Source organism: Hippocampus zosterae, chromosome 11 (genome assembly GCF_025434085.1).
Source record: "Hippocampus zosterae strain Florida chromosome 11, ASM2543408v3, whole genome shotgun sequence".
NCBI lineage: Eukaryota > Metazoa > Chordata > Actinopteri > Syngnathiformes > Syngnathidae > Hippocampus > Hippocampus zosterae.
Window position 1 is genome coordinate 22,400,707 of NC_067461.1, and position 23,061 is coordinate 22,423,767.

General features: G+C 42.5%; 1 protein-coding gene across 4 annotated transcripts in view; it reads left to right on the forward strand.

The window, feature by feature from the left end:
* si:ch211-250c4.3 (uncharacterized protein LOC100535981 homolog) overlaps positions 1–23,061 on the forward strand; it is a 132,906-nt gene that overhangs the window by 20,653 nt on the left and 89,192 nt on the right. The window contains exons 3-8 of one of the 4 annotated variants that reach the window (XR_007964991.1): positions 3,486–3,647; positions 8,597–8,741; positions 13,058–13,173; positions 14,494–14,648; positions 15,494–15,592; positions 16,724–17,794. Coding sequence is in view for 3 of the 4 variants with exons in the window: in XM_052081105.1 (XP_051937065.1) it covers positions 3,486–3,647; positions 8,597–8,741; positions 13,058–13,173; positions 14,494–14,648; positions 15,494–15,590 (675 nt within the window). In the remaining variant the exon portion in view is untranslated. Of the gene's footprint in view, positions 1–3,485; positions 3,648–8,596; positions 8,742–13,057; positions 13,174–14,493; positions 14,649–15,493; positions 15,593–16,723; positions 18,022–23,061 lie in introns of those variants that run through there. The other 3 variants (XM_052081105.1, XM_052081107.1, XM_052081106.1) reach the window with 3 other exon arrangements.

Here is a 23,061-nt window from a genome sequence, read left to right on the forward strand (position 1 = left end):
CACAACTATAAGGCACCATTAAAAGTCTTAAATTTTCTCCAAAATGGACAGGACGCCTTATAATGTGGAGCGTCTAGTGTATGCGCTGAGTTCCAAAGCCTGACTGCGACCACTTCTGGTCGACATGCTGTTTATACAGAGAAAAGGCGGACGTGATTGACGACAGGCATGCGGAAGTCCGCCAATGAGTGAAGGGTGGGCGTGTAAGAGGATGCAAAGGCATGTCCCTAGCAGGTACCAGTCGCCAATGAGTGATGCGTGGGCGTGTAAGAGGACGCTAAAGGCACGCCCCTAGCAGGTACCAGTCGCCAATGAGTGAAGGGTGATCGTGTAAGAGGACGCTAAAGGCACGCCCCTAACTGGTACCAGTTGCGTGAGTACATTGTAAAATGGCTAAATAAAGTACAACGAACTCAGTTCTGCTTCCGTTGCCTTTTTAAAAACATGTTTTTAGCATGTGTCCGTATGTCTTAGCTGCTACTGTATGCTTTAAGCTAACATACCTGGTATGTTTTAGCATGCATGCATGCTACCGTATGCTTCAAGCTAATGTGTTTTTGGTGTGCGTGCATGCATGCCGCATGTTTAAGCTGGCGTATGTTTTACCATGCCTGGCTGCGCTCAATAATGCAGTGCATTTTGTGTACGTGTCAAATACAGAAATAGCACCCGTTACTGAGACTGCGCCCAACAATACGGTGCGCTGAATGGTCGTGAAAACGATTAAAAGATTAAAACCATGACATTTTCTTATTATTGATGCTTTCTTCTACCCCGTGGCTGTGTGTGAACTCATTCCGCTGTGTATGAACTCATGCATCAGTGTGATTATCAGGAAAGTTTGTCCATAGCAGGAAAAGCATGATGTCAGTCGCCAAGCCTGATAGAACTAATTGTTTGCATTGTTTCCATTTTAGTTTCCAGTAGCTGAACACAATTGTCAGTGTCAGCATCATGGGAAAGGAAAGTCAAAGGAGGACAGCACAGACCCCCAAGCGAAGTTCATATCCTGCTTTTGTTGGGGAATTTATAGGGCTGAAGGTTTAAATGTGGCTTTTTTTGTTTTTGTTTTTAAGGAGTCAATGGTGCTCCTGCGAGCCAATGTGGCGCCCTGGGTATAATGTCATACGACGCCCCCCCACCCCCTCCATTGATGATTTACATGCACTTACAAAGCAGTTTAATTTTTAACATTGCATTTAAATCAAAAGATAATGTCACACAATTTAAAATATCAAATTTAACATGTTCCTAATTTCATGACTGTTTCATTACTGCCAATTTGACAGCAAGCAAAGACAGCAGATACATCACTTGCTCCTCCACAATCCAGCTGAGTCAGCAGATAGAGACTCATCCTCAGACACAGATTTAGTGGGATTTCTAATAAAGTGAAAACAGTATTGTCATAAATATACATGTTGTTCACATCATTTATAATGTTTACAAAAGTAAAACAAATATATAAAAACGCACACGTTCACTACCCACGCACAAATACACACACACACATATACATACACACACACATGCACACACACACACTCTCACTCTCACACACAATGGTGTTTCTGAATGCCCTGAGGAAAAAAATATCACTTGTACTCCAATTCGTTGACCCGTACATACAACAGCAATACATGTTGACATTGTTTTCAACGATTCAAAAACTATAACAACTAAAAAACCAAGTTGTCACACTCTTTAATGACGAAGAATGGAAAATGTCTCAAGCCCAATGTACACATCACTCAGAGAAATCTACATACCAATTTCTTTTGCCCATTTCTTTTCTTCTTTTTCTAAACTGAGCACTTGGTGGCTTCTTTGATCGATGATCTTCATTTAAGTCTCAAAATCATAACATGACCGTCAAGATCTTTCAGATTACCGTTTGCTAAAATCCATCGTTCACACGTCAATCGAAGGTAGTCCGGAGTCACATGACGTAAACACATTTATGCTTAGGTCATTGATTAAGTCGAGTCAATTTTATTTCCATAGCCTTTTATCACAGAAATGTAGCAACGGGTTTCACATGCCCACAGTTGACAAATATTAATGACATCCACTGATCTAAACTCCCAGGAGGGCAAGGAAAAACTCAAAAAACGTGGGGGGGAAATGTGAAACCTTGATGGGAGAATCCCCCTTCCAGGATGACCAGGCTGCAATGAGTGCCGAGTGGGCAACATTGGATTATTACATACAATTTTTTTTTTTTTTTTTTTTTTCCAAGATGGCGCCCGAGTAGGCAGCCTTCGGCAAGTGCTCTTCAAGAGCCTTGCTTTTTTGTTCTTTTTTGCTGTTTTTGTCTTTTGTTTTGTCACATGTTGTTTGTTGTTTGATCGTGTGGACCTGATATGGACTGTTTTCAGCGCTTTTTGGCCACGACATTCGTCAAAGGAGCAGTATCTGTGCTTGGTGGTTGCGCCTTCTCGGCAGCACGCCTGTACCAGCACAGATTTTGATTGGGACGAATGTCGGCGCCATTGACTGTCGGTGCTGGACAGACCTGGGGCGCTTGTGTTTCTTGCGCCAGTAATGGGCAGCATTCTTCACAACCCCGATTTGTTCAGTGGCTATGTCAGCGCTGTTGGACAGTTGGCGTCGGTGCGGCTGGATGGATGGCCGCTGAAGTTGAGGATGAGGAGAGAGGAGCGTTGGCGAAGAGCACCGATGCGTATTTGGAACCGTGAGTCGCCGCTTGGAATTGAAGTGGATTTCCATGGGACAGGAGAAGTGAACCAATCTCTTTTTTCGTCAATGGATGCTACAGCTTCTTGTTGACTTTGAAACTTAGCTTGTAGCCGACGTGTGCTCATTTTGAGCATGACGTCTCTGATCCACTGGTTAAAGGACACTTTGATTCTCTCCTCTTTCATCTCAAACCGCTTCAAACAACAAAGCGTGTGACGGAAAAGTGGTTAGGACTGCACGACTGTTTGTGTTTTATGTTATGTGTTGTGTTTATTATTTTACTTTATGTTAACTGTTTTGTAAAGCGCTTTGTTACAGCTGCCGCTGTTGTGAAAGCGCTATATAAATCAGAATGTATTGTATTGTATTGTATTGTATTGTATTTATTTGGAAGCAGCTTGCGTTGTGTGGCCTGACCCTCCCCGTCCCTCTTGCCAACCTCTACCGTCACAAGTTTATCCCCAAATCCCTCTCCCTTGCCTGTTCGGACACACACAACATGTATGACAGCAGCAAGTTGACGTGAAAATCTTGACATGGAAATGATGCAAGTCTAGAAAGCTGGCAGGTTTTGTTTTGAGTTTAGTTTTTTTTCAGGGGGTGGAGGGGGGGGTCACCCATATTGCCCATACCCTGCCTGTGACCACATATACTCAATACTACATTGAAATTATTTATCCAGAATACCATAAGATCTGATTCTGTTTCCCCTAAAAACAATGCTCTTGTTAGTTTAGTTAATTCTGGTCCTTATTCATCTGTCACCTTATGTTGTGCTCATCCAGACACAAGAATCAAGATCCAATCCTTTGGGGTCAGGACTTGGGTACTTGGAACACATCTGCCAGCTCATCGAGAAAATTGGTCAGCTGCAAGAGAACAACCTTCGTCTTCAGAAGCAGATCTATCGCTTGCAGAAGGATGACAATATGGCAAAGACTAAAGAGGTTCTTCTATTTTTATTCAGATTAAAGATGTTTTTGGAAGAAAGTCTTTTGTGTCTTCAACGTTGACTTAAATATCAACTCAAAAGTCAGAAAAAAAACAACAACCAAACAGAAACACATTTGCCTTACCACCATCATTTAAATGGCAGTGTCTGATTATTACTTATTTTTTGGAATGCTTAGAACAGTGTTTCTTAACCCAACCAGTTCATATGCACATTCACTGAACCCTTCATTCATGATTAATTCTAGAATTCCAATGTTGCATTACATTATTTACTACACCGATTGCAATTGATTGGTGACTCTTACAATCATGAAAAATCCATCTTATCTTTGGTAGACCTGCCTAAAGGCACAATCAATCACATCACAAATGAACAGGAATTACAAACATTGCATAATGTGTGGGTTATTGTTGTGCACTATGAGTAAAACTCCAAAGCCCAACCTTTAACCTGGCCAGATTTGATCATTTCTGGTAAACAGAAGGAGAATGCAAGTGTGAAAATAAAAAAGGTGAAATTGATGTAGAATCAGAAGTAACCAAGTGTGTGTGTGTGTGTGTGTGTGTGTGTGTGTGTGTGTGTGTGTGTGTGTGTGTATTAGAGCTGTCAGTTTAGCGCGTTTTTATTGGCATTAATTTAAATGAATTTTAACGGGATTAAATTTTTTCTCGCGAGATTAACGCGGCACACGTCACAAGCGGATGTTACGTTGCTCTATAAATACACCAGAAACAAAACAACTAGCGCGCTGTAGAAGTCCACGCCCATGTCTGTTTTGCCAGCCACGGCAGCGCGAGACACCGAAAATGGATACTTAGAGTTTATGAATGGAAAGTTTACTTTTAAATAGTTGCCATACTGCTCCACTGACAAGACCAAAGTTATCTGTTCTTCTCTCTCTCTCTGTATCATACAGGTATACGATGTATGCCACTGACGCGATTGTTACTTGTTTGGAACTATTTTGTGTGGAAGGTTACAGTGGTCTGTGTCCATATAAATAGAGCGGGTGGAGCTTCTCTGTGTTCGTCTGACAGCGACAGTGCGCTACGGTGGTAGTGACCGAGCGAAAGTAAAACGTCTCCAGTGTTGTCATCGAACCAAGTCATTCGAAATGAGGTCTACACAAAACCGTAGAGAGACTTCCGCGCAAGAAGGACCAACACAATCAACATAGCCTGACTGTGTTAGGGGGAGTGAACCCCCCGCCCCCTTCCAGAATGGTTTGCCCCTGCATCACGTGGAAGTGCGTGTGCTTGTTTGTACGGCCAGCAGTTTCGAATACAGCGGCACATAATGAACACTGGTGTCCGGTGTCTCGTTATTCTTCAACAAACATACAGAAACAGACTGCTGTGTTGAAAGCAAACTTGAAAAAAACGAAGTACGCAACCATTGTTTAAATCCACTATAGGCTGAGTACTAGTGTACCTTAGATATGCACTTTATAATGTTATATTGCTCTGTTTTGATTTCATAAAAAAAGCTGGTAGAGCAGCTGTTGTGTGACAAAATATGTTTTTTCACCCTTATTAATGGACAGTAATATTGTGTGAGAGATTATGTGTGAATAACTGCACCAAGTGAAAAATTGTTCACGTAAAGTTTAAAATCGAAATTGTTACTTCAGTAAATATTTGCATTTGGCACATAGAAAACTGATTCATGATTCCATGTTGATGAGAGCATTAAAATGGACAAAAAATGTAAAAGGAAATTCATAAACGATAAAAATGTGTGAGTAATCACGATTAATTTTTTAGTTCATTTGAGTTAATTATGACAGTTGCATTTTTAATTAGATTAAATATTTTAATTGTTTGACAGCTCTAATATATATATATATATATATATATATATATATATATATATATATATATATATATATATATATATACACACACACACACACACACACACACATGGATGACATTGATAAAGGGCAGAGGAAAGCCATTGTCGTGGATGTAGCGGTCCCAAGTGATGGAAACATCAGAAAGAAGGAACACGAGAAACTCGAGAAATACCAAGGGCTCAGAGAGGAGCTGGAGAGAGCCTGGAAGGTAAAGGTGACAGTCGTGCCTGTGGTGGTCGGCGCACTAGGGGCAGTGACCCCCAAACTAGATGAGGGGTTGCAACAGATCCTGGGAACAACATCGGACATCTCAGTCCAGAAGTGTGCAGTGCTGGGAACAGCAAGGATACTGCGCAGAACCCTCAAGCTTCCTGGCCATTCAGCTCGGGTAGAGGACCCGAGCTGAATGAGGAACGGACACCACCCAAGTGGTGAGACGAGGATTTTTTAAAATATATACATGAAATGTGCCATATACCTAGGTGATGCACTCTCCCCACTGCTGTTTTGCATAGGACTGAACCCCCTAAGCCAAGTAATCAACAAGACAGGCTATGGATACTGCCTCAGAAATGGAGCTACAATCAGTCACCTCCTCTACATGGATGACATAAAGCTGTATGCTAAGAGCGAAAGGGACATAGACTCCCTGATCCACACAACCAGGATCTACAGCAGTGACATCAGGATGTCATTCGGGCTTGAGAAATGTAGTCGGATGGTGACTAAGAGAGGAAAGGTAGTCCACACTGAAGGGGTCTCACTCCCTGAAGGAACAATAGTAGACATTGAGGATAGCTACAAGTACCTCGGGATACCACAAGCCAATGGCAACCTCGAACTGGCAACAAGGAAAGCGGCTACGGCCAAATGCCTCCAGCGAGTGAGGCAAGTCCTAAGAAGCCAGCTCAATGGCAAGAATAAGACCCGGATAATAAACAGCTATGCCCTGCCAGTGATCAGATACCCTGCAGAAATAATAAGGTGGCCAAATGAAGAGATTCAGACCACGGACGTTAAGACCCGAGAGCTTCTAACCATGCATGGAGGGTTCCATCCCAAATCCAGCACCCTGAGACTGTACGCAAGCCGAAAGGAAGGAGGCCGGGGACTAGTGAGTGTGAGAGCCACTGTCCAGGATGAAACATCCAACCTCCATGAATACATCAAGGAGAAGGCTCCAACGGATGACGTACTCAGAGAATGTCTCAGACAATGGGGAACAGAATATGAGGCACTGGAAGAGGGACCATCATGGCAGGACAAACCACTACACGGGATGTACCACCGGACCATTACTGATCATTGACCATTCACTGACCATTACTATCAGTGGCTAGAGAGGGCTGGCCTGAAAGACAGCACAGAGACACTCATCCTGGCTGCTCAGGAGCAGGCCCTGAGCACCAGAGCCATTGAGGCCCAGATATACCACACCAGACAAGACCCAAGGTGTTGGTTGTGCAAAGAGGCACCTGAGACGATCCAACACATAACTGCAGGGTGTAAGATGCTGGCAGGGAAAGCCTACATGGAACGCCATAACCAGGTGGCTCGCATAGTCTACCGAAATGTCTGTGCGGAGTACGGACTGGAAACCCCATAGTCAAAATGGGAAACACCTCTGAAGGTGGTGGAGAATGACAGATCAAAGATCCTGTGGGACTTTTCTGCATCGGATTGGATGATCTGTCTGAGCCTGTGTGCCAGTTTGATTGACATCGAAATGATCCAATCACCGACCTTTTAGTGAAGCAATCCGTGTGAGCAATTTTTCAATTCGCATTCTGTTCTGAGTTGAGCTGGAGACTTCTCCTAATCACCTTAGCGACACTATTTGTTGTAAAAAATTATCGACACATTAATATTTTATTTCTGGTGGGTTTTATTGTAGTTGCTGTAGTTGTAGGACACTAACTAGTTAAGTCCCTGGAAAAGACACCCTGTTGGTATGACAGGGTCACAGATAGTTTTATTGAAAAGGAACGGAGAGTAGAATTCACGTATAAATAAATGGACACATTTTATGATGTCGGCCAAAATTGAGCTTCCCCTCTTTGGCAGACCAGCATCCGCCACTGGTATGCATATCGTCAATGACAGGACTGGCAGACAGGAAACGCATTCGGGAGACCGGAAAAAAAAAACTAAAGTCCAGATTACAAACTCAGTTCAGATGAAAACAAAACGCAAAAGCAAATCTAAAAGTAAAAAAAAAAACCAACAACAAAAAACGGATCCAAACAGTTTGGTTCGCATTTCAATACCAGAAGTCAATCGTCACTTGCTACTTTTATATTTAAATTGAACATTGAAGAGCATTATATCACTCATAAGTTTGTTTTGGCCACGTTTGAATGTCGAACCTGTGTCAGGGACAGTGGTTACTACAGTGGATAGCCTATCATGTTATCAAGTTGCAGGTTGTCATTATTGGTCCATGAAAGGGTTAAAACTTGGTTGGTCACATCTGGAAATGTGTTTGGTTGGACTGAATACTGACAAGTTTAACAATAACAACTACAACATGAGAAATGGCAGAAGCATGTCATCACATATCCTACCCTCGGAACACCCTCCCACCCCTTATAATGAGGAACCCAAATATCTCATGCTTATGCAATACAGCTGTTGATCTTCAAGAGCCCCATCTGTACCTTGTTGCCACAGTACTCTGTCTGGGCGAAACTTAACTGTTAAGAAAGCAGAGATATTTGAAACAAAACAGAGCCTGTTAAGTGACATCATGAAGCAGAAGTACACTGATGTAACTGTGAACATGAATCCAATTTTCGCTTTGCGTTGCGCTGCAACAACTGTGTGAACATGCACGGGTACAAATTCTGTCGAAATGGGACAGCTCTACTGCCTTGACTCTGATGTACCAATGTACCTGAAAGACAGCGTGAACACAGTTGAAGTGAAAAGGAGCACCAACTAAGTATTGAGTTCTGCACATGTACTGTACATACTTTTCATGTTTATCCTTTTCGGTTGGACAGCATTTCTACATTTTGACCAGCTCCTGTATAGGTAAAGCCAAAATAATATGCTGCTTGTATATTTTCCCTCCTATGCCATCACAGGACTTCTTCCAACACCATTGCAGCTGTGGTGCAGCCACTCTCGCCTTTGAGGACGTAGGCGAAGTTTTGTCACTCAGTGGAACACTCTCTGATCTATCCACTATCCCAGAAATCTCTCGGCACCCGCTCATATCATCCCAGATTAGTAAGTAATAAGATTTCATTTTTGGAAGGATGAAAAAATGTTTCTTGTGTTGTATATTTTAGTGTCAGTTACTGTAAACACATTCTTGTTTTGTAGTTTCAATTAATATATTCCATCCATTCTCGACCACTTATCTAGGGTGGGGTTGCAGGGACAACAGTTTAGCAGGGAAGCCCAGATTTCACTCTCCCCAGCCACTTCTTCCAGCTCTTCCCGGGGCATCCCAAGGTGTTCCCACACTACCAGACATAATCTCTCCTGGGTCTTCCCTGGGGCCTCTTGCAGGTGGAACATGCCCAGAACACCTCACCAGGAAGGCGCCCAGGAATCATCCTAATCAGATGCCCGAGCCACCTCATCTGGCCCCTCTCGATGTGGAGGAGAAGCGGCTGTACTCCGAGCCTCTCCTGGATGACTTAGCTTCTCGCCTTATCTCTAAGGGAGAGCCCGGACACCCTGCGGAGAAAACACATTTTAGCCGCTTGTATCCGGGATCGCTTTCTTTCGGTCACGACCCATAGCTCGTGACCATAGATGAGGGTTGGGACGTATCTCGACCGGTAAACTGAGAGCTTCGCCCCTTGGCTCAACTCCTTCTTTACCACGTCAGAATGATACAAAGTCCTCATCACAGCAGACACTGCACTGATCGGCCTGTCCATCTCCCGCTCTATCCTGCCCTCCTACATGAACAAGATCTGAAAATATTCAAATTCCTCAACTTGTGGTAAAATCTCATCCCTGACCTGGAGAAGAAACTCCACCCTTTACTGGATGGGGGACCATTGTTTCAGATTGGAGACACTGATTTTCAACCCAACCGCTTCACACTCGGACACTAACCTAACAGCCACAACTCAGATCGGCCGACTCAACAAAAGAGGCACAGAACGTGGTCCACTTGGATTCAATGCCCCCCACTCCCTCATCACCCGGGGTGTGGAAAAACCTCTGTCGGAGGTGGGGAGTTGAAACTCCTTCTGACAGGGGATTTTGCCAGACACTCTCTGCAAACCCTCACTATACATTTGGGTCAGCCACGTCGGACTGGCATCTTCCCCAACCATTGGAGCCAAATCACCACCAGATGGTGATAAGTTAACAGCTCTACCCCTTTCTTCACCTCAGCGTCCAAAACATGTGGCCGCAAATCCAATGATACGAACACAAAGTCAATCATCGGACTGCGTCCAAGAGTGTCCTGTTGCCACATATGGACACCACTTATGTTTGAACATGGTGTTCGTTATGGACAATGCGCGACAAGCACGGAAGTCCATTAACAGAATACCACTCAAGTTCTGATCTGATTGGGTGTTCCTCCCAATCAATCCATTAGAATTCGTTTCATACATGCCAAAGGTCTTCAGTCGCGCCGGCCATCTTTTTCAGCACTCATCCATTAGACAAGAAATTTAAGAAGCAAGGAAGGGAAGGAGAACTTACACTTCACACTCTATAATGCTTTTCCCAGATTTCACATCTTTCATGAAATTTTCTAATGACTGTGTCCAAAGAGATAATGAAAACTATCAAAAAAATTAAGAACCAGGCACAGTGCTAATTACTTGTAGTGTAGTTGGTTGACCAATCGGCCTCGTAATGCTGTTTTATATACTTCCTGCACATTCAGATTTAAAAAATGACCTACAAAAATCTTGGTATATTCACACATATCATTTCCTTAAAGTCTGAATGAATTCCTGTTGCTGTTTTGTAACATCACTGATTAAATAAAATAAAGTTTGAAGGAATTATCTGCCGAAAGCTGTAACAATAAGCAAAACTAAACCCTGAAAAGTTTTGAAAAATATTGAGTGTAACAAGTTAATTTGGGTAAAAATAGACAAAGCCCCCCCCCAAATTTACTTTAAAAAAACAGATATACTGTATATATATATATATATTTTTTTTAGCCAGGGGGATCGTGTTTGTGTGCAGCGATGGCTGTTTGAAAGTGCTCTATAAATACAGTTGAGTTGACTTGAGTTGAGTGTTTAGGATAAAGTCCCTATATAAAGAAACACACATGCTTAAAACTATAACGTCTGCTGCAAAATAAGACTGCATGTTCTTTTTCTCTTGGACAGATTTTTTAAGACAGACTTGGGAACTGTATAAGCATACAAACAAAAATTATTAGAGTTTCAAGTCAGTGGACTGGAGAATTCTAAAACTGACTAGAACAGTCTGAATTTATCAAGGAATCATCACTTAATACATTTCTGCCACTTTTGATAACCTTTCAAATATGACCATATTGTTTTAATTTTAATGTTGACACCTTTCTGTAATGAATCTCATGCATATGTTATAATTACTATGTTCCATTTTTAAATCCTGACCCTACACCAACCCCTTATGCTTTTCAGTTTCCATGTTTACCTTGTCATCAGAAACCAGCTCCAGTTGATATTAGTCATGTGGGAATGTAGTAATCATCCCCCAAATTTTACTGCGGTGTTTTCACTGCCTTTGCGGAAAACGCCTGACAGCACGGTGGTCCTTCAGGGAAATTATTAAGGTTATTAAGATATCCTTTATTTGTCCTGGACTGGGGAAATTTACAGCCTCCAGCAGCAAGAATGTAGGCAGAAAGAAGAAAGAAGAAAAAAACAAATAAACACCATAAAGCAAATAAAGGAGATGAGCAGAAATGAAGCTGCCCCTCTCCCCCCGTAGGTTTGGGGTACAAAACCACGCAAAACAAAATGGGAAGAAGAAATAAATAAAGTAAAAGAACGCAAAGAAACTCAAATAGGGATATGCGCTGCTGGAGAGGCGCCAGGGGGCGCCATCATTAAAAAAACACTATATATATATATATATATATATATATATATATATATATATATATATATATATATATATATATATATATATATATATATATATATATATATATATATATATATATATATATATATATATATATATAAATCAAGGGCATGAGGCAGATTTCCTGGCATCCTAAGTCATGACAGGAACATATACTGTCCCACGGCCTGTGGAATGTATCGGTTCCTTCTCTGAAAGGCAGGCAATTCGGCATTTAGCTCAACAGACAAGGAAAGCATTGTCCCTGCTTCGTGAAACGAGGAAGTAACGCTATAAAAGTCCGTATCACACACGCTTGTATATGTAATGGGCATGAAAAACTTAAGTAGTTCGTAAGCTTCAAGTAGTTCAACCAAGCGACTTAATTTTCCAGTAATCAAAAAATAATCAATCTGCAAGGTTTCATTTGTGTGTCATGCTTAGCAGAGACTGTAAACGTGAATTCCTAAGAAATTATTTTCCATGAACCTGTTGGATGGCAGCGGACAAATGCCAAAGTAGTCATTCATCACGCCTTTTAGTTCCCGTGAAGTTTGTTTTGGCTCTTAAGTTTAAAGATGAATACAGAATCTCACAAATGACTCCAACGAGTGTTTAAAGTTGTCATTTTGGGAAAGCATTTCTAACTGTTGGGTGCTCATTTGGTTGGGCTTGTGTCAAGTGAAGTTTACCCCATTGGTAGATGCAGCATCGACTGTTAGCTGGGTTTCTTCTCATTCTCGATTAGGATATCATGATAAGAAGAAGTCAGTCGTTTTAGTGCTTTAAGACCGAGATCATATTCCAACTGAAAGTTCAAGTACAGGAAACACTTCAGAGTTCCAATCCCTCCCCTGCCATTTCGTACATAGACATGTTTTTTTGGGCGGCTCGGTGGAGGACCGGTAAGCACTCCGGCTTCACAGTGCAGAGGTGGGTTTGATTCCTGCTCTGGTTTTCCTGTGTGGAATTTGTACAGTATGTTCTCCCCATGCCTGCGTGGGTTTTCTCTGGATACTTCGGTTTCTTCGCACATTCTAAAAGTATACATGGCAGGTTAATGGAACACCCTAAATTGTCCTTGGGTGTGATTGTGAGCGTGAATAATTGCCCTGTGACTGATTGTCGGGCAACCAGTTCAGAGTGTCCCCTGCCAACTACCCGAGACAGCTGGGATAGGCTCCAGCACCCCTCTCCCGACCTTTGTGAGGACAAGAGGATTATAAAATGGATGTATATATTTTTAAATATTCAAAAGAAATATCTGTGAATATGTACTGAATGGCAAGTATTTTGTCATCCATTGTACATTGTGCAAGCATGTGTGTTCAGTCATCACACTGTTATTTATTTATTTATTTATTTATTTTCCAAAAGATCAATAAGATATTTTCATTCATAGTCAGATAAGACTGGTCATTTCAAAGTTCTTGTCTACTATATTATCAGCGCAGTCATCAGAAAATTGCAAAACCGTCTTGATTCTGCTCTGCTTACAGATTTGACTTGTGACAACTTGACGCCATTCCCTCTGTGGAAAAGAAGCCTCAACCGAATGAGTTATAATGAGGGGGATTGTGAAAGCACAGAAGGGCTTTCCATACCTCATCGGCCGGTGAGTCATGTATACATCTTGAAGGGCCCTGCAGCATTGTCGTTTTTTTTATCATTTGGCGGGGATGGTCGGATATGAGTGATTGAAATGTTTGTGCTTGTTCACCTACCGATACTGTGTGTGGGTTTCAACAAAGTAGTAATTTTTTTCATGTGAAGGAGTACCATAGGATTTCACCTATTTTTTGTTGTTGTTGTTGCAGTGTGAGAGTTTTAGAGTGTGTTCAGAGTTTTAAAAATCTGTTTATTCTGTCCCAGTATTACAGTGTAGTATTCAGTGTAATGTTCGTCTTTCATACAGACGCACCTCTTCTCGCTCCCCCCCGTCATTTCTCACCCCATTTACATTTCACCCTGATACGTTCACATTTCAAAGTCCTGATTTCACGTAATCCATTTTCCATGTGCACATTTTGCTTCCAACGAACACCTTTATAAAATAAACTACATTATAATGACCAGTTCTTTTCCCACAAAATAATGAAACGGCTGTTGTTACAACAAACGATGGGAAGCCCCAACCTTGCTTATAAACGAAATGTTCAGCATGGAATTCCCCTCTGTTTCTCAGCAACACTACTGATCGACTTGGAGATTATTGTACTTTCGGAGGCAAGGCGCGGTCCTGAGCACATGCTCTGAAAACATGTCTGGTAAATGGAAGCAAATCTTGCAGTATGTCAAGGCTGCAATTGTTTCTTAGTTTCGAAAGGGAAAGAGAGTCTCCCAGCCTGAGCTCAGCCGAGACTACGAATTGTTAAAGTCGACGATTTTGACAATTATCCGTAATGGCAACAAAACCATGGCAGAGTTCGAGCCCAACAGACTGAAAGATGATCGTAAATGCACATCCTCAACTGGAAAAGGCATGTTTCATTTGCCGACTGAATATTTTCAGAGATTAAGTAGGACCCCTTAAGTTGTTTGTTTCATACAGTTGTTTGTTTCATGGCTTATAAAATCATTTTTTATTCATACTGTATACACATAGTTTACATGTTTATGCTATGTTACATGTTCATGTTTTTAAATGTATAAATTTTCATACTGTATCATACATACATCATAGCTGACAGCCATTTTATTGGAAATGGTTACAACGAACTACAGTTACAGTATAACGTCCAGATTCGTTATGTCCCTAATGGTACGTTGTAACCGGGTTCAATTATATACGGTACGCTTTTTTTGTTCTACTGCCTGGTCGTGAAGTTTGTGCCAACCATTTTGACTCTACTGTGTTAGAATAAATAAATGTAGTAATAATACTAAGATTGTAAATCAAATTGACCCTCAACATTTCCATGATTTTGATCCACAGGTTTGTACCTCATGTTTTGTTCTTATGCAGCAGCTGGGTGATTATGACACATGGGACAGAGTCAAGGACCTGGTGAAGAAAACTAATGTGAGAAACAGGAACAAATTGGGATTAACCAGCACCTCACTGAAGATGTCCTGTCCACAACTCTACAAGTGAGCTTCAACCCTCTTGTACCGTTACAAGTTTTGGAAACATTTGTGGTCGGGTCATTCGATGCCATATTATCCAGTGGGTTTAACCAATCGGATTTTGAATGTCATGAAACTTGCTGTACTTGTTGAGAGTGATGCCACAACACAAAATTCCAAATTGACGGTCAATCGAAGTGCGGGTTTGGGAGGTTAGGCTAAGTTTGAATACGTTAGGCAAAAATGAGTGTGGCCACCCTCCTTATACAGTATATCACTGGGAACTGCTGGGTCAAGCTTCACAACACAGGTATTTTGGAAAAGTGGAATTCAACAAAGAATCCAAATCTGCAATCATTTATAAAATTGGTGCATGTTTTAGTAACTTTGCATTTTTGTCCTATAATTTGACCTTGAGTCAGTCAAACACACCACACCCTTCCAACAGCACCAGCCCATCAATGACCTTCCAAGGGCAACATAAATAGGGCTGAAATATGATTGAAATATGTGATATAACGTGGCCAGTTTTCTTCTGTGTCATGTGATGTTGAAATGTGTGCATCTCCCGGGGTGTGGACTAGGTACCCTCACTTTGACACACGCCAGTATCATCTTGATGATGACTGTGACAAAAGTTTCTTAAGGCTTTGAAAGATGTTCAAACCGGTGAGCTGTTGATATCCATTACATGCTGACAATAGTTTATTCCATGAGAATAATAAATATCAGAGTCACTGACGGCCAAGTGCATAGGTATCAAACTCATACTGTATCTGTTTGTGGCCCACGTCGGGTTACCTTGTGGATAATATTAATTTCTGTTTGAGTTTTAATAATTGACTTTATGACTGCCTTTATTTTTACAGGCCTGATGTGGGACAAAGGGAACCTGATACCAGAAATAGGAACTCCATGATTGTCTTGGGACACCTCAACAAAATGCACATCCCTTGGCTACAATAAATGTAGGTAGTGCAAATCGCTTTCAACTTAATTCTTCGGTGCCATTCGGTGAAAAGGGCTGTCGAAGCATCATTGTGCCACATAATATGTAAAGGAACTGTTGATTAAACACTTCGTTGATCTGTGGAGAGTCTAACTTTTTACAGCGGAGATGTTTTTCCAAGGGCTGACTAATAATTCCAATGCCAATTAAACACACAATAATAACAATATGGAGAAAAAGATCCCACGTACAATTGCTCACAGGGATTGCTGTATTTTCATTTCCCTTTTTCTTTCTTTTCAACCCAAATCTTCAGGATTTATTAGAAAAGAACTCAGACTAAATAAAATAAAGTTCCATTTTTGCCCAACCGAAATTCTGCATGCAAGAGCGGGTGTCAAATTGATGTCACAATCACATCAGTGCTTTTGATTTTGCCTGAAAAATAGTGCGCCGTGGGAGCAAGTTTGAAAAGCTGTAAAAAGTGTCTGAGACCGCCGTTTTTAAAAGGTTTTTACACTTCATGTAGATAAATGGATTTCACCATTGTTATTTTTTAAATGAATTTTATTGTAAGATGAATGATTCAACACAGCAGTATTATCGTGCGCATTTAAGTATGAGCATGTTGTTGCACGTGTAACCTTTTGGTCGATCACGTGCAACACACCCACCAACAGCATAACAGCATACATTTGATGCGTTCACCCCAACTATGTTTCTCATCCTCATTGTGACTGCCGGGGAATGTGGCCCGACATCCACGGCAATCACAGCCTGCCATGTTTAACCCATGTTGTCTCACATCTGTCCTGTTTTTTCCATTGTGACCTGAAACCTGATTGTGGTTGCCATGGTGAACATAATCTAAACAAAGCATAAGGTAGGGAGGAGCAACAAAGTTGTTGGTGTACCAATCTCCACATGTATGCGATTTTTAAAAAAATGATACAACATAATCACTCTAAGCTACAGTTTCAAGGACCCCTGCTCCAAATTTGAGACCGACGACTTTCAAGCACAAAGAGCAAAACAAGCAACTTTTTTGAACGCAGGCAATCCATACAGTTTTTCATATACAGTATTGTAATGTCAAAAAAGTAAAACGAAGTGATTAACACCATCCATTTTTGCCTTGTTCTCAAATCAGATCCAGATTATCGTCATCTAGGATGAGGAGGAGAGCATCGCAGAGGATCCAGGACAGAGAACAACAAACAATGGAAGGAGCGACAAAGACAATACATAATTAGGGATTGAAGGGAAGATTCCAGAATGAGTTGTAGCTGTACAGTATGTGGGAGGAAGGGTCAAACTGTAAACACTGTGACATTTATGTCTGACGAAATCAGTGGAAGAAGATTACCGTACTTTTAAAACAACCTATACAACAAAATACAGTATTATATGCTCCCAAATTACTGTAGTCATATTTTCAGCAAAACATTTATTTCAATTTATTTAATGTGCAATATACAAATATAGTATTTAGCTCTAGTTAGGTGAGGGTGTAGTTAGCATGCTAGCGACAAATGTGGTGTTTCATATTTGTTAAGTACGGAGCATGTTGGAACGCATGCAAACATTGTGTGTCAAGAGTATGCTTTGATGGATTATTTTGTCAGGATGATGTATGCCGGAAGATAATATTTGAGATAAACACCGTGGGAGACTTTCTTCTCTTACACAGTATGGAACATACCTGATATCAGTTTAAGCAGCCCAACAGGAGCTGGCCTGCATCTCCCTTTCCCCTGATACTGTTTTACTTCTTGAGCTGGAACTGACTCACATTTCCTCAAAATGTGCTTTATGTTGAGTCTAAATGCATCTTTTAATGCCATTTCAGGGACAGCGATTACTACAGTGGGCAGCTTATCAGGTTATCACGGTTACAGGTTATCATTATTTGTGGTTGGAAGGGTTAAAAGGTGTCTATTGATGTGTCTAATGACCAGCATGCGGTATGGAAGTAATATATAAGTTCAAAACAAAGTAAAGCAAATAAAGAAAAACATCCATTTAACACCCCAAACTGTCCAGACAAGGCCCTCTTTTTATTGCCCCCCCACCCTGAAAAAAAGCCAAACGACAGCAAAAAGTGCTTAATGTCTACATAGCACCATCCAAATGTACCTCAGAGGAAAATGGAAGTGTTTTTTCTGATATAGTGCATACCTAACTCCTTGTATCATTTGATTAATTGGATAACTAAAAACCTGTAAATGTTTGGATACATTATTATTATTATTACTATTATTATTATTATTATTAATGTCCGCCCAGTTGTTGATTTATAACTCGCAGTTGTAAATATTATTCATTAATGTTTGCAGGAAATTATTATTATTATTTAACTCAAGTTCTTTTGCTTTCTGTCATTTTGTATCCTTAACACACTTTTATGCAGTTGAACGTGTTTTTTTTTCCTTTGGTAAAGAAATAAAATATACATGTGATTTTTGTATATCCATCAGACAACTTTGCTCATTATTGTATGTTGCAGTATGCATATTGCATGGATGCATTTTCCAAATACAGTTTTGTTATGCTCTATGCTTGATAGAGAAATCTATGAGCAAAATTGTATCATGTTGAAAGTTTCGGTTAATTTGGGCATGTCTGGACATACTCAGAGCAGAGGTGTTGGCCATTTGGGCGGAGGGCCTTTTCTTGAGTTTTCACGTCAAAGCAAGGGGGGCGAACAGATGGAAGAAGGCTTGATTCAATCACAGAGTGGGAATAAACAAATTGGGAACAAAGAGTTGTTGAATACTAAAAGACAGTTTGGGAACAGCTGTCGCGCCCAGGTGGACATTTGTCATCAGCAAAGTCTGTGACTTGTGTATTCGGGTATATCAGATCACTACCGAGGGGCCAGACTGGGGGGGTGCTGTATGCAAATCTCGGGGGCCTCGGTTATGTGCATTATAAAGTATAAAACACAAACGTGGTCCTTTTCAGCAGGCTTCAGTCTTCACCCTCAGCTGCAATTACACATCATTGCTTCTGTCCAAAGAAGATGGTAGTAAAGGGTGGCCATGAGGGCTGTCATGATTTGGCTTGGGGCCAACAGGTGGCACTGTAGGGCTTCCCCTGCAGCTGCACACCTGTTGGTCATTAGGTAATCAGTTCTATAAAAGGACTCCCGCCCGAACACTCATTGACCCATCAATCCTTGTTGGTGCTCTTTGCTACTGTCATGTTCGTTTGTTGCTGTTCCTTTACTGCTGTCATGTTTGTTCTGGTAGTGTTTTGGTGATTGATAGTTTTTGTTTCAGTCATGGTTTTTGTTTGTTACTTTGGACTTTGTTTTGGATTTAGTTTTCTCTGTTTTAAATACAATTCGTCAGGTACACCCTGCTCCTTCCTCCTGCCTGCTTTTTGGGGTCCAACACCACCTTGCATCGTGACAAGAGCGCGTGAGCGTCTTCGTCGCCTGTCATTCTTTATTATCCCACCCACAGTCAGGATTTCATGAAATAAAATGCATACATATTCAGAACAACACTCACACTCGCAACAAATCTAAGTCAAAAGCAAAATTTTGCTTACCTCAATTTACTAGATAATGCAATTTTCTTTGCAGTGCCTTTGCTTTTGTGTATTCTCACATCTCTACTTCGATCTCAGGCACCATAGCTAACAGCTAATCAGAAGGACCAATTTTCACAGACAGCCAATGGCATTTGCATACTACGATCAATGGCTCATCATGCATAATCATAACTAAAATGCACTGTGACACAAAAGTCTGTTAAATCTTCACAATTCCAACTGTTGCTTTTTACTTAGGTTTGTTCCTGTTTATATAATGAGTGTGTGTGCAAGACTGGTATTGCTGTGCATTTCATTTCATGAAACCATGACACTCAACAACTTCTGATGCTGTTTTCTTGCTATGGTCTGAAGTACTGATTTTGATTGACGTTGACTGTAAGAATTTAACGTTCTTGGTTTAAAACTGATTATTTTAGAGTTTACATTCAAATCAATCGTACTTTCTTCTTTAAATATGCAGTTCATATTAAAAAAGGGGGCGAACCGGTAGTCCAGTGGTTAGCACGTCGGCTTCACAGTGCAGAGGTTACATTCCAGCACCGGCCTCCCTGTGTGGAGTTTGCATGTTCTCCACGGGCCTGCGTGGGTTTTCTCCGGGTGCTCCGGTTTCCTCCCACATTCCAAAAACATGCGTGGCAGGATGATTGAACACTCTAAATTGTCCCTAGGTGTGATTGTGAGTGTGGATGGTTGTTTGTCTCTGTGTGTCCTGCGATTGGCTGGCAACCGATTCAGGGTGTCCCCCGCCTACTGCCCGGAGACAGCTGGGATGGGCTCCAGCACCCCCCGCGACCCTAGTGAGGATCAAGCGGTTCGGAAGATGAATGAATGAATGAATGAATGAATGAATGAATATTAAAAAAGGTTGTGCCAGAGTATAAAGGGGTATATGAATATTGCATACTTGTGAAAATCTAAGAAATCTAAATTTTACCCTCGGGGTGGGTGTCTCCATAGAGTGTCAATCGGTGACCATGGCTGCACCCTGTTATTCCTCCACTCGAGTGAGTTTTCGACGAGCTTCCGTTTTCTTTTGTATGTGGGAAAAGCTCTTCGGGTCATTTCTATCAAATCTCTATCTACACAGTCAATAATGCGACACAACACTGCCATTATCAATGAAGGGAAATAAATTCAAACTGTTAGTCCCTGCCGGACGATTATAAATATATACAGTATATATTTTTAGATCTGTTCACTGACATGAGCTATGAAGTGAAAGAACTAACCCATATTCAAACAAAGTTCACGAAAAGACAGCTGTCATTTTTGATTAATTGATGAACAGGACTTTCCGCATACATCATGTGATGTAATTCTCCTATCTCCACTAATTCAGTTCGGATGTCCTGGCCATTGTTACATTGGCCCCCTCGCAAGCCGCCGCTCGTAGTGTTGAGTTTGATTTCTTGACATTGTGCTCGTGAAATGAAATTTACTCAAATAATGTTTTTGTTTAGTTTTTTTGAGGGGCGGGGAGTTATTTTATCAAATCCATCCAAGTTGGAGATCATGGCAAACTGAAGTCTGCTGGTTTTTAAAAGTCATCATCTGAAGTTATCGTTACATGCATTGCTTAATTTTTGTATCAACCAGAAGTTACAACAGAAGATACTATTCTGTTTACATTGGGGTGATTCTCATTTTGTTGTTGTGGTCTCTGCTATATATGGATGCCATGATTTAATTCTGTTGTATAAATGGCGACAGGTGGACATGCAGGCTTATGTTACCTTCCGCCACCTAATGAAAGAGCATTTAGTCTGCTCAACCTGTCACTACGTGTCAATGGCATAGAAACATAAATAAAGATATATTTGTAGTCGGAAAAGTATTCCTCCAAGTTTGATTTTCTGATTAGTATTAAGCAGCACATATTGTATGTTGTGCAGTTGGGTGTGTATAGAAAAAAAAAATCACTGATGTTTCCAAATCTCCAAGACTGCAATGCCCTGCCAAATTTGCAGAGCGAGACTGCTTTTACAGGTGCTAGGTGCTGACTATCCTTTGCCCAAACTGTCGTCTTTTCTTGCAAATTCCCCGGGACCTCTGATGCTTACAGGATTGAAGGTTAAGAAGGGCTAAAGCATAAAAATAAGTCAAAAAAACAAATATAAATGCCGAATCTTAATAAGAGCTGATTAAAATAAATACTGTCCATCAGCCCCTCCGTGAGCCGTCACCTTACCGTGGTGGAGGGGTTTGCATGTCCCAATGATCCTAGGAGCTAAGTTGTCTGGGGTTTTATGCCCCTGGCAGGGTCACCCATGGCAAACAGGTTCTAGGTGAGGGGCCAGACAAAGTACGGCTCATAGACCCTTATAATGAATACAATAGATGGACCAAGGTTTCCCTTCCCCGGACGCGGGTCACCGGGACCCCACTCTGGAGCCAGGCCTGGAGGTGGGGCTCGTTGGCAAGCGCCTGGTGGCCGGGCCTACACCCATGGGGCCCGGCCGGGCACAGCACGAAGAGGCAACGTGGGCCCCCCTTCCCATGGGCTCACCACCCATGAGAGGGGCCAAAGGGGTCGGGTGCAATGTGAGCTGGGCGGCAGCCAAAGGCGGGGACCCTGGCGGTCCGATCCTCGGCTGCAGAAGCTAGCTCTTGGGACATGGAATGTCACCTCTCTGGCAGGGAAGGAGCCCGAACTGGTGTGTGAGGCAGAGAATTTCCGACTGGATATAGTCGGACTTGCCTCCACACACAGCCTGGGTTCTGGTACCAGTTCTCTCGAGAGGGGTTGGACTCTCTTCCACTCTGGAGTTGCTCACGGTGAGAGGCGCAGAGCAGGTGTGGGCATACTCATTGCCCCCAGCTCAGTGCCTGTACATTGGGGTTCACACCGGTAGACGAGAGGGTTGCCTCCCTCCGCCTTCGGGTGGGTGGACGGGTCCTGACTGTTGTTTGTGCATATGCACCAAACAGCAGCTCAGCATACCCACCCTTTTTGGAGTCCTGGTGCTGGAGAGTACCCCTGCTGGGGACTCCCTTGTTCTGCTGGGGGACTTCAATGCTCACGTGGGCAATGACAGTGAGACCTGGAGGGGCGTGATTGGGAGGAACGGCCCCCCCCGATCAGAACTCGAGTGGTGTTTTGTTATTGGACTTCTGTGCTCGCCACGGATTGTCCATAACGAACACCTTGTTCAAACATAAGGGTGTCCATATGTGCACTTGGCACCAGGACACGCTAGGCCGATGATCGACTTTGTAGTTGTATCATCGGATTTGCGGCCGCATGTTCTGGACACTCGGGTGAAGAGAGGGGCGGAGCTGTCATCTGATAACCACCTGGTGGTGAGTAGGCTCCGATGGTGGGGGAAGATGCCGGTCCGTCCTAGCAGACCCAAACGTATTGTGAGGGTTTGTTGGGAGCGTCTGGCGCAATCCCCTGTCAGAAGGAGTTTCAACTCCCACCTTCGACAGAGCTTTTCCCATGTTCCGGGGTAGGCGGGGGACATTGAGCCCGAGTGGACCATGTTCCGTGCCTCTATTGTTGAGGCGGCCAATCTGAGTTGTGGCCGTAAGGTGGTTGGTGCCTGTCGTGGCGGCAACCCCCGTACTCGCTGGTGGACACCAGCAGTAAGGGATGCCGTCAAGGAGTCCTATCGAGCCTTTACGGCCTGTGGGACCCCAGAGGCAGCTGACGGGTATCGACTGGCCAAGCGGAACGCAGCTTCGGTGGTCGCCGAGGCAAAAACCCGAGCGTGGGAAGAGTTTGGTGAGGCCATGGAAGCCGACTTCCGGACGGCTTCGAGGAAATTCTGGTCCACCATACGACGTCTCAGGAGGGGGAAGCAGTGCACCACGAACACTGTGTACAGTGGGGATGGGGCGCTGCTGACTTCGACTCGGGACGTTGTGAACCGGTGGGCTGAGTACTTCGAAGACCTCCTCAACTCCACCAACACGTCTTCCTTGGAG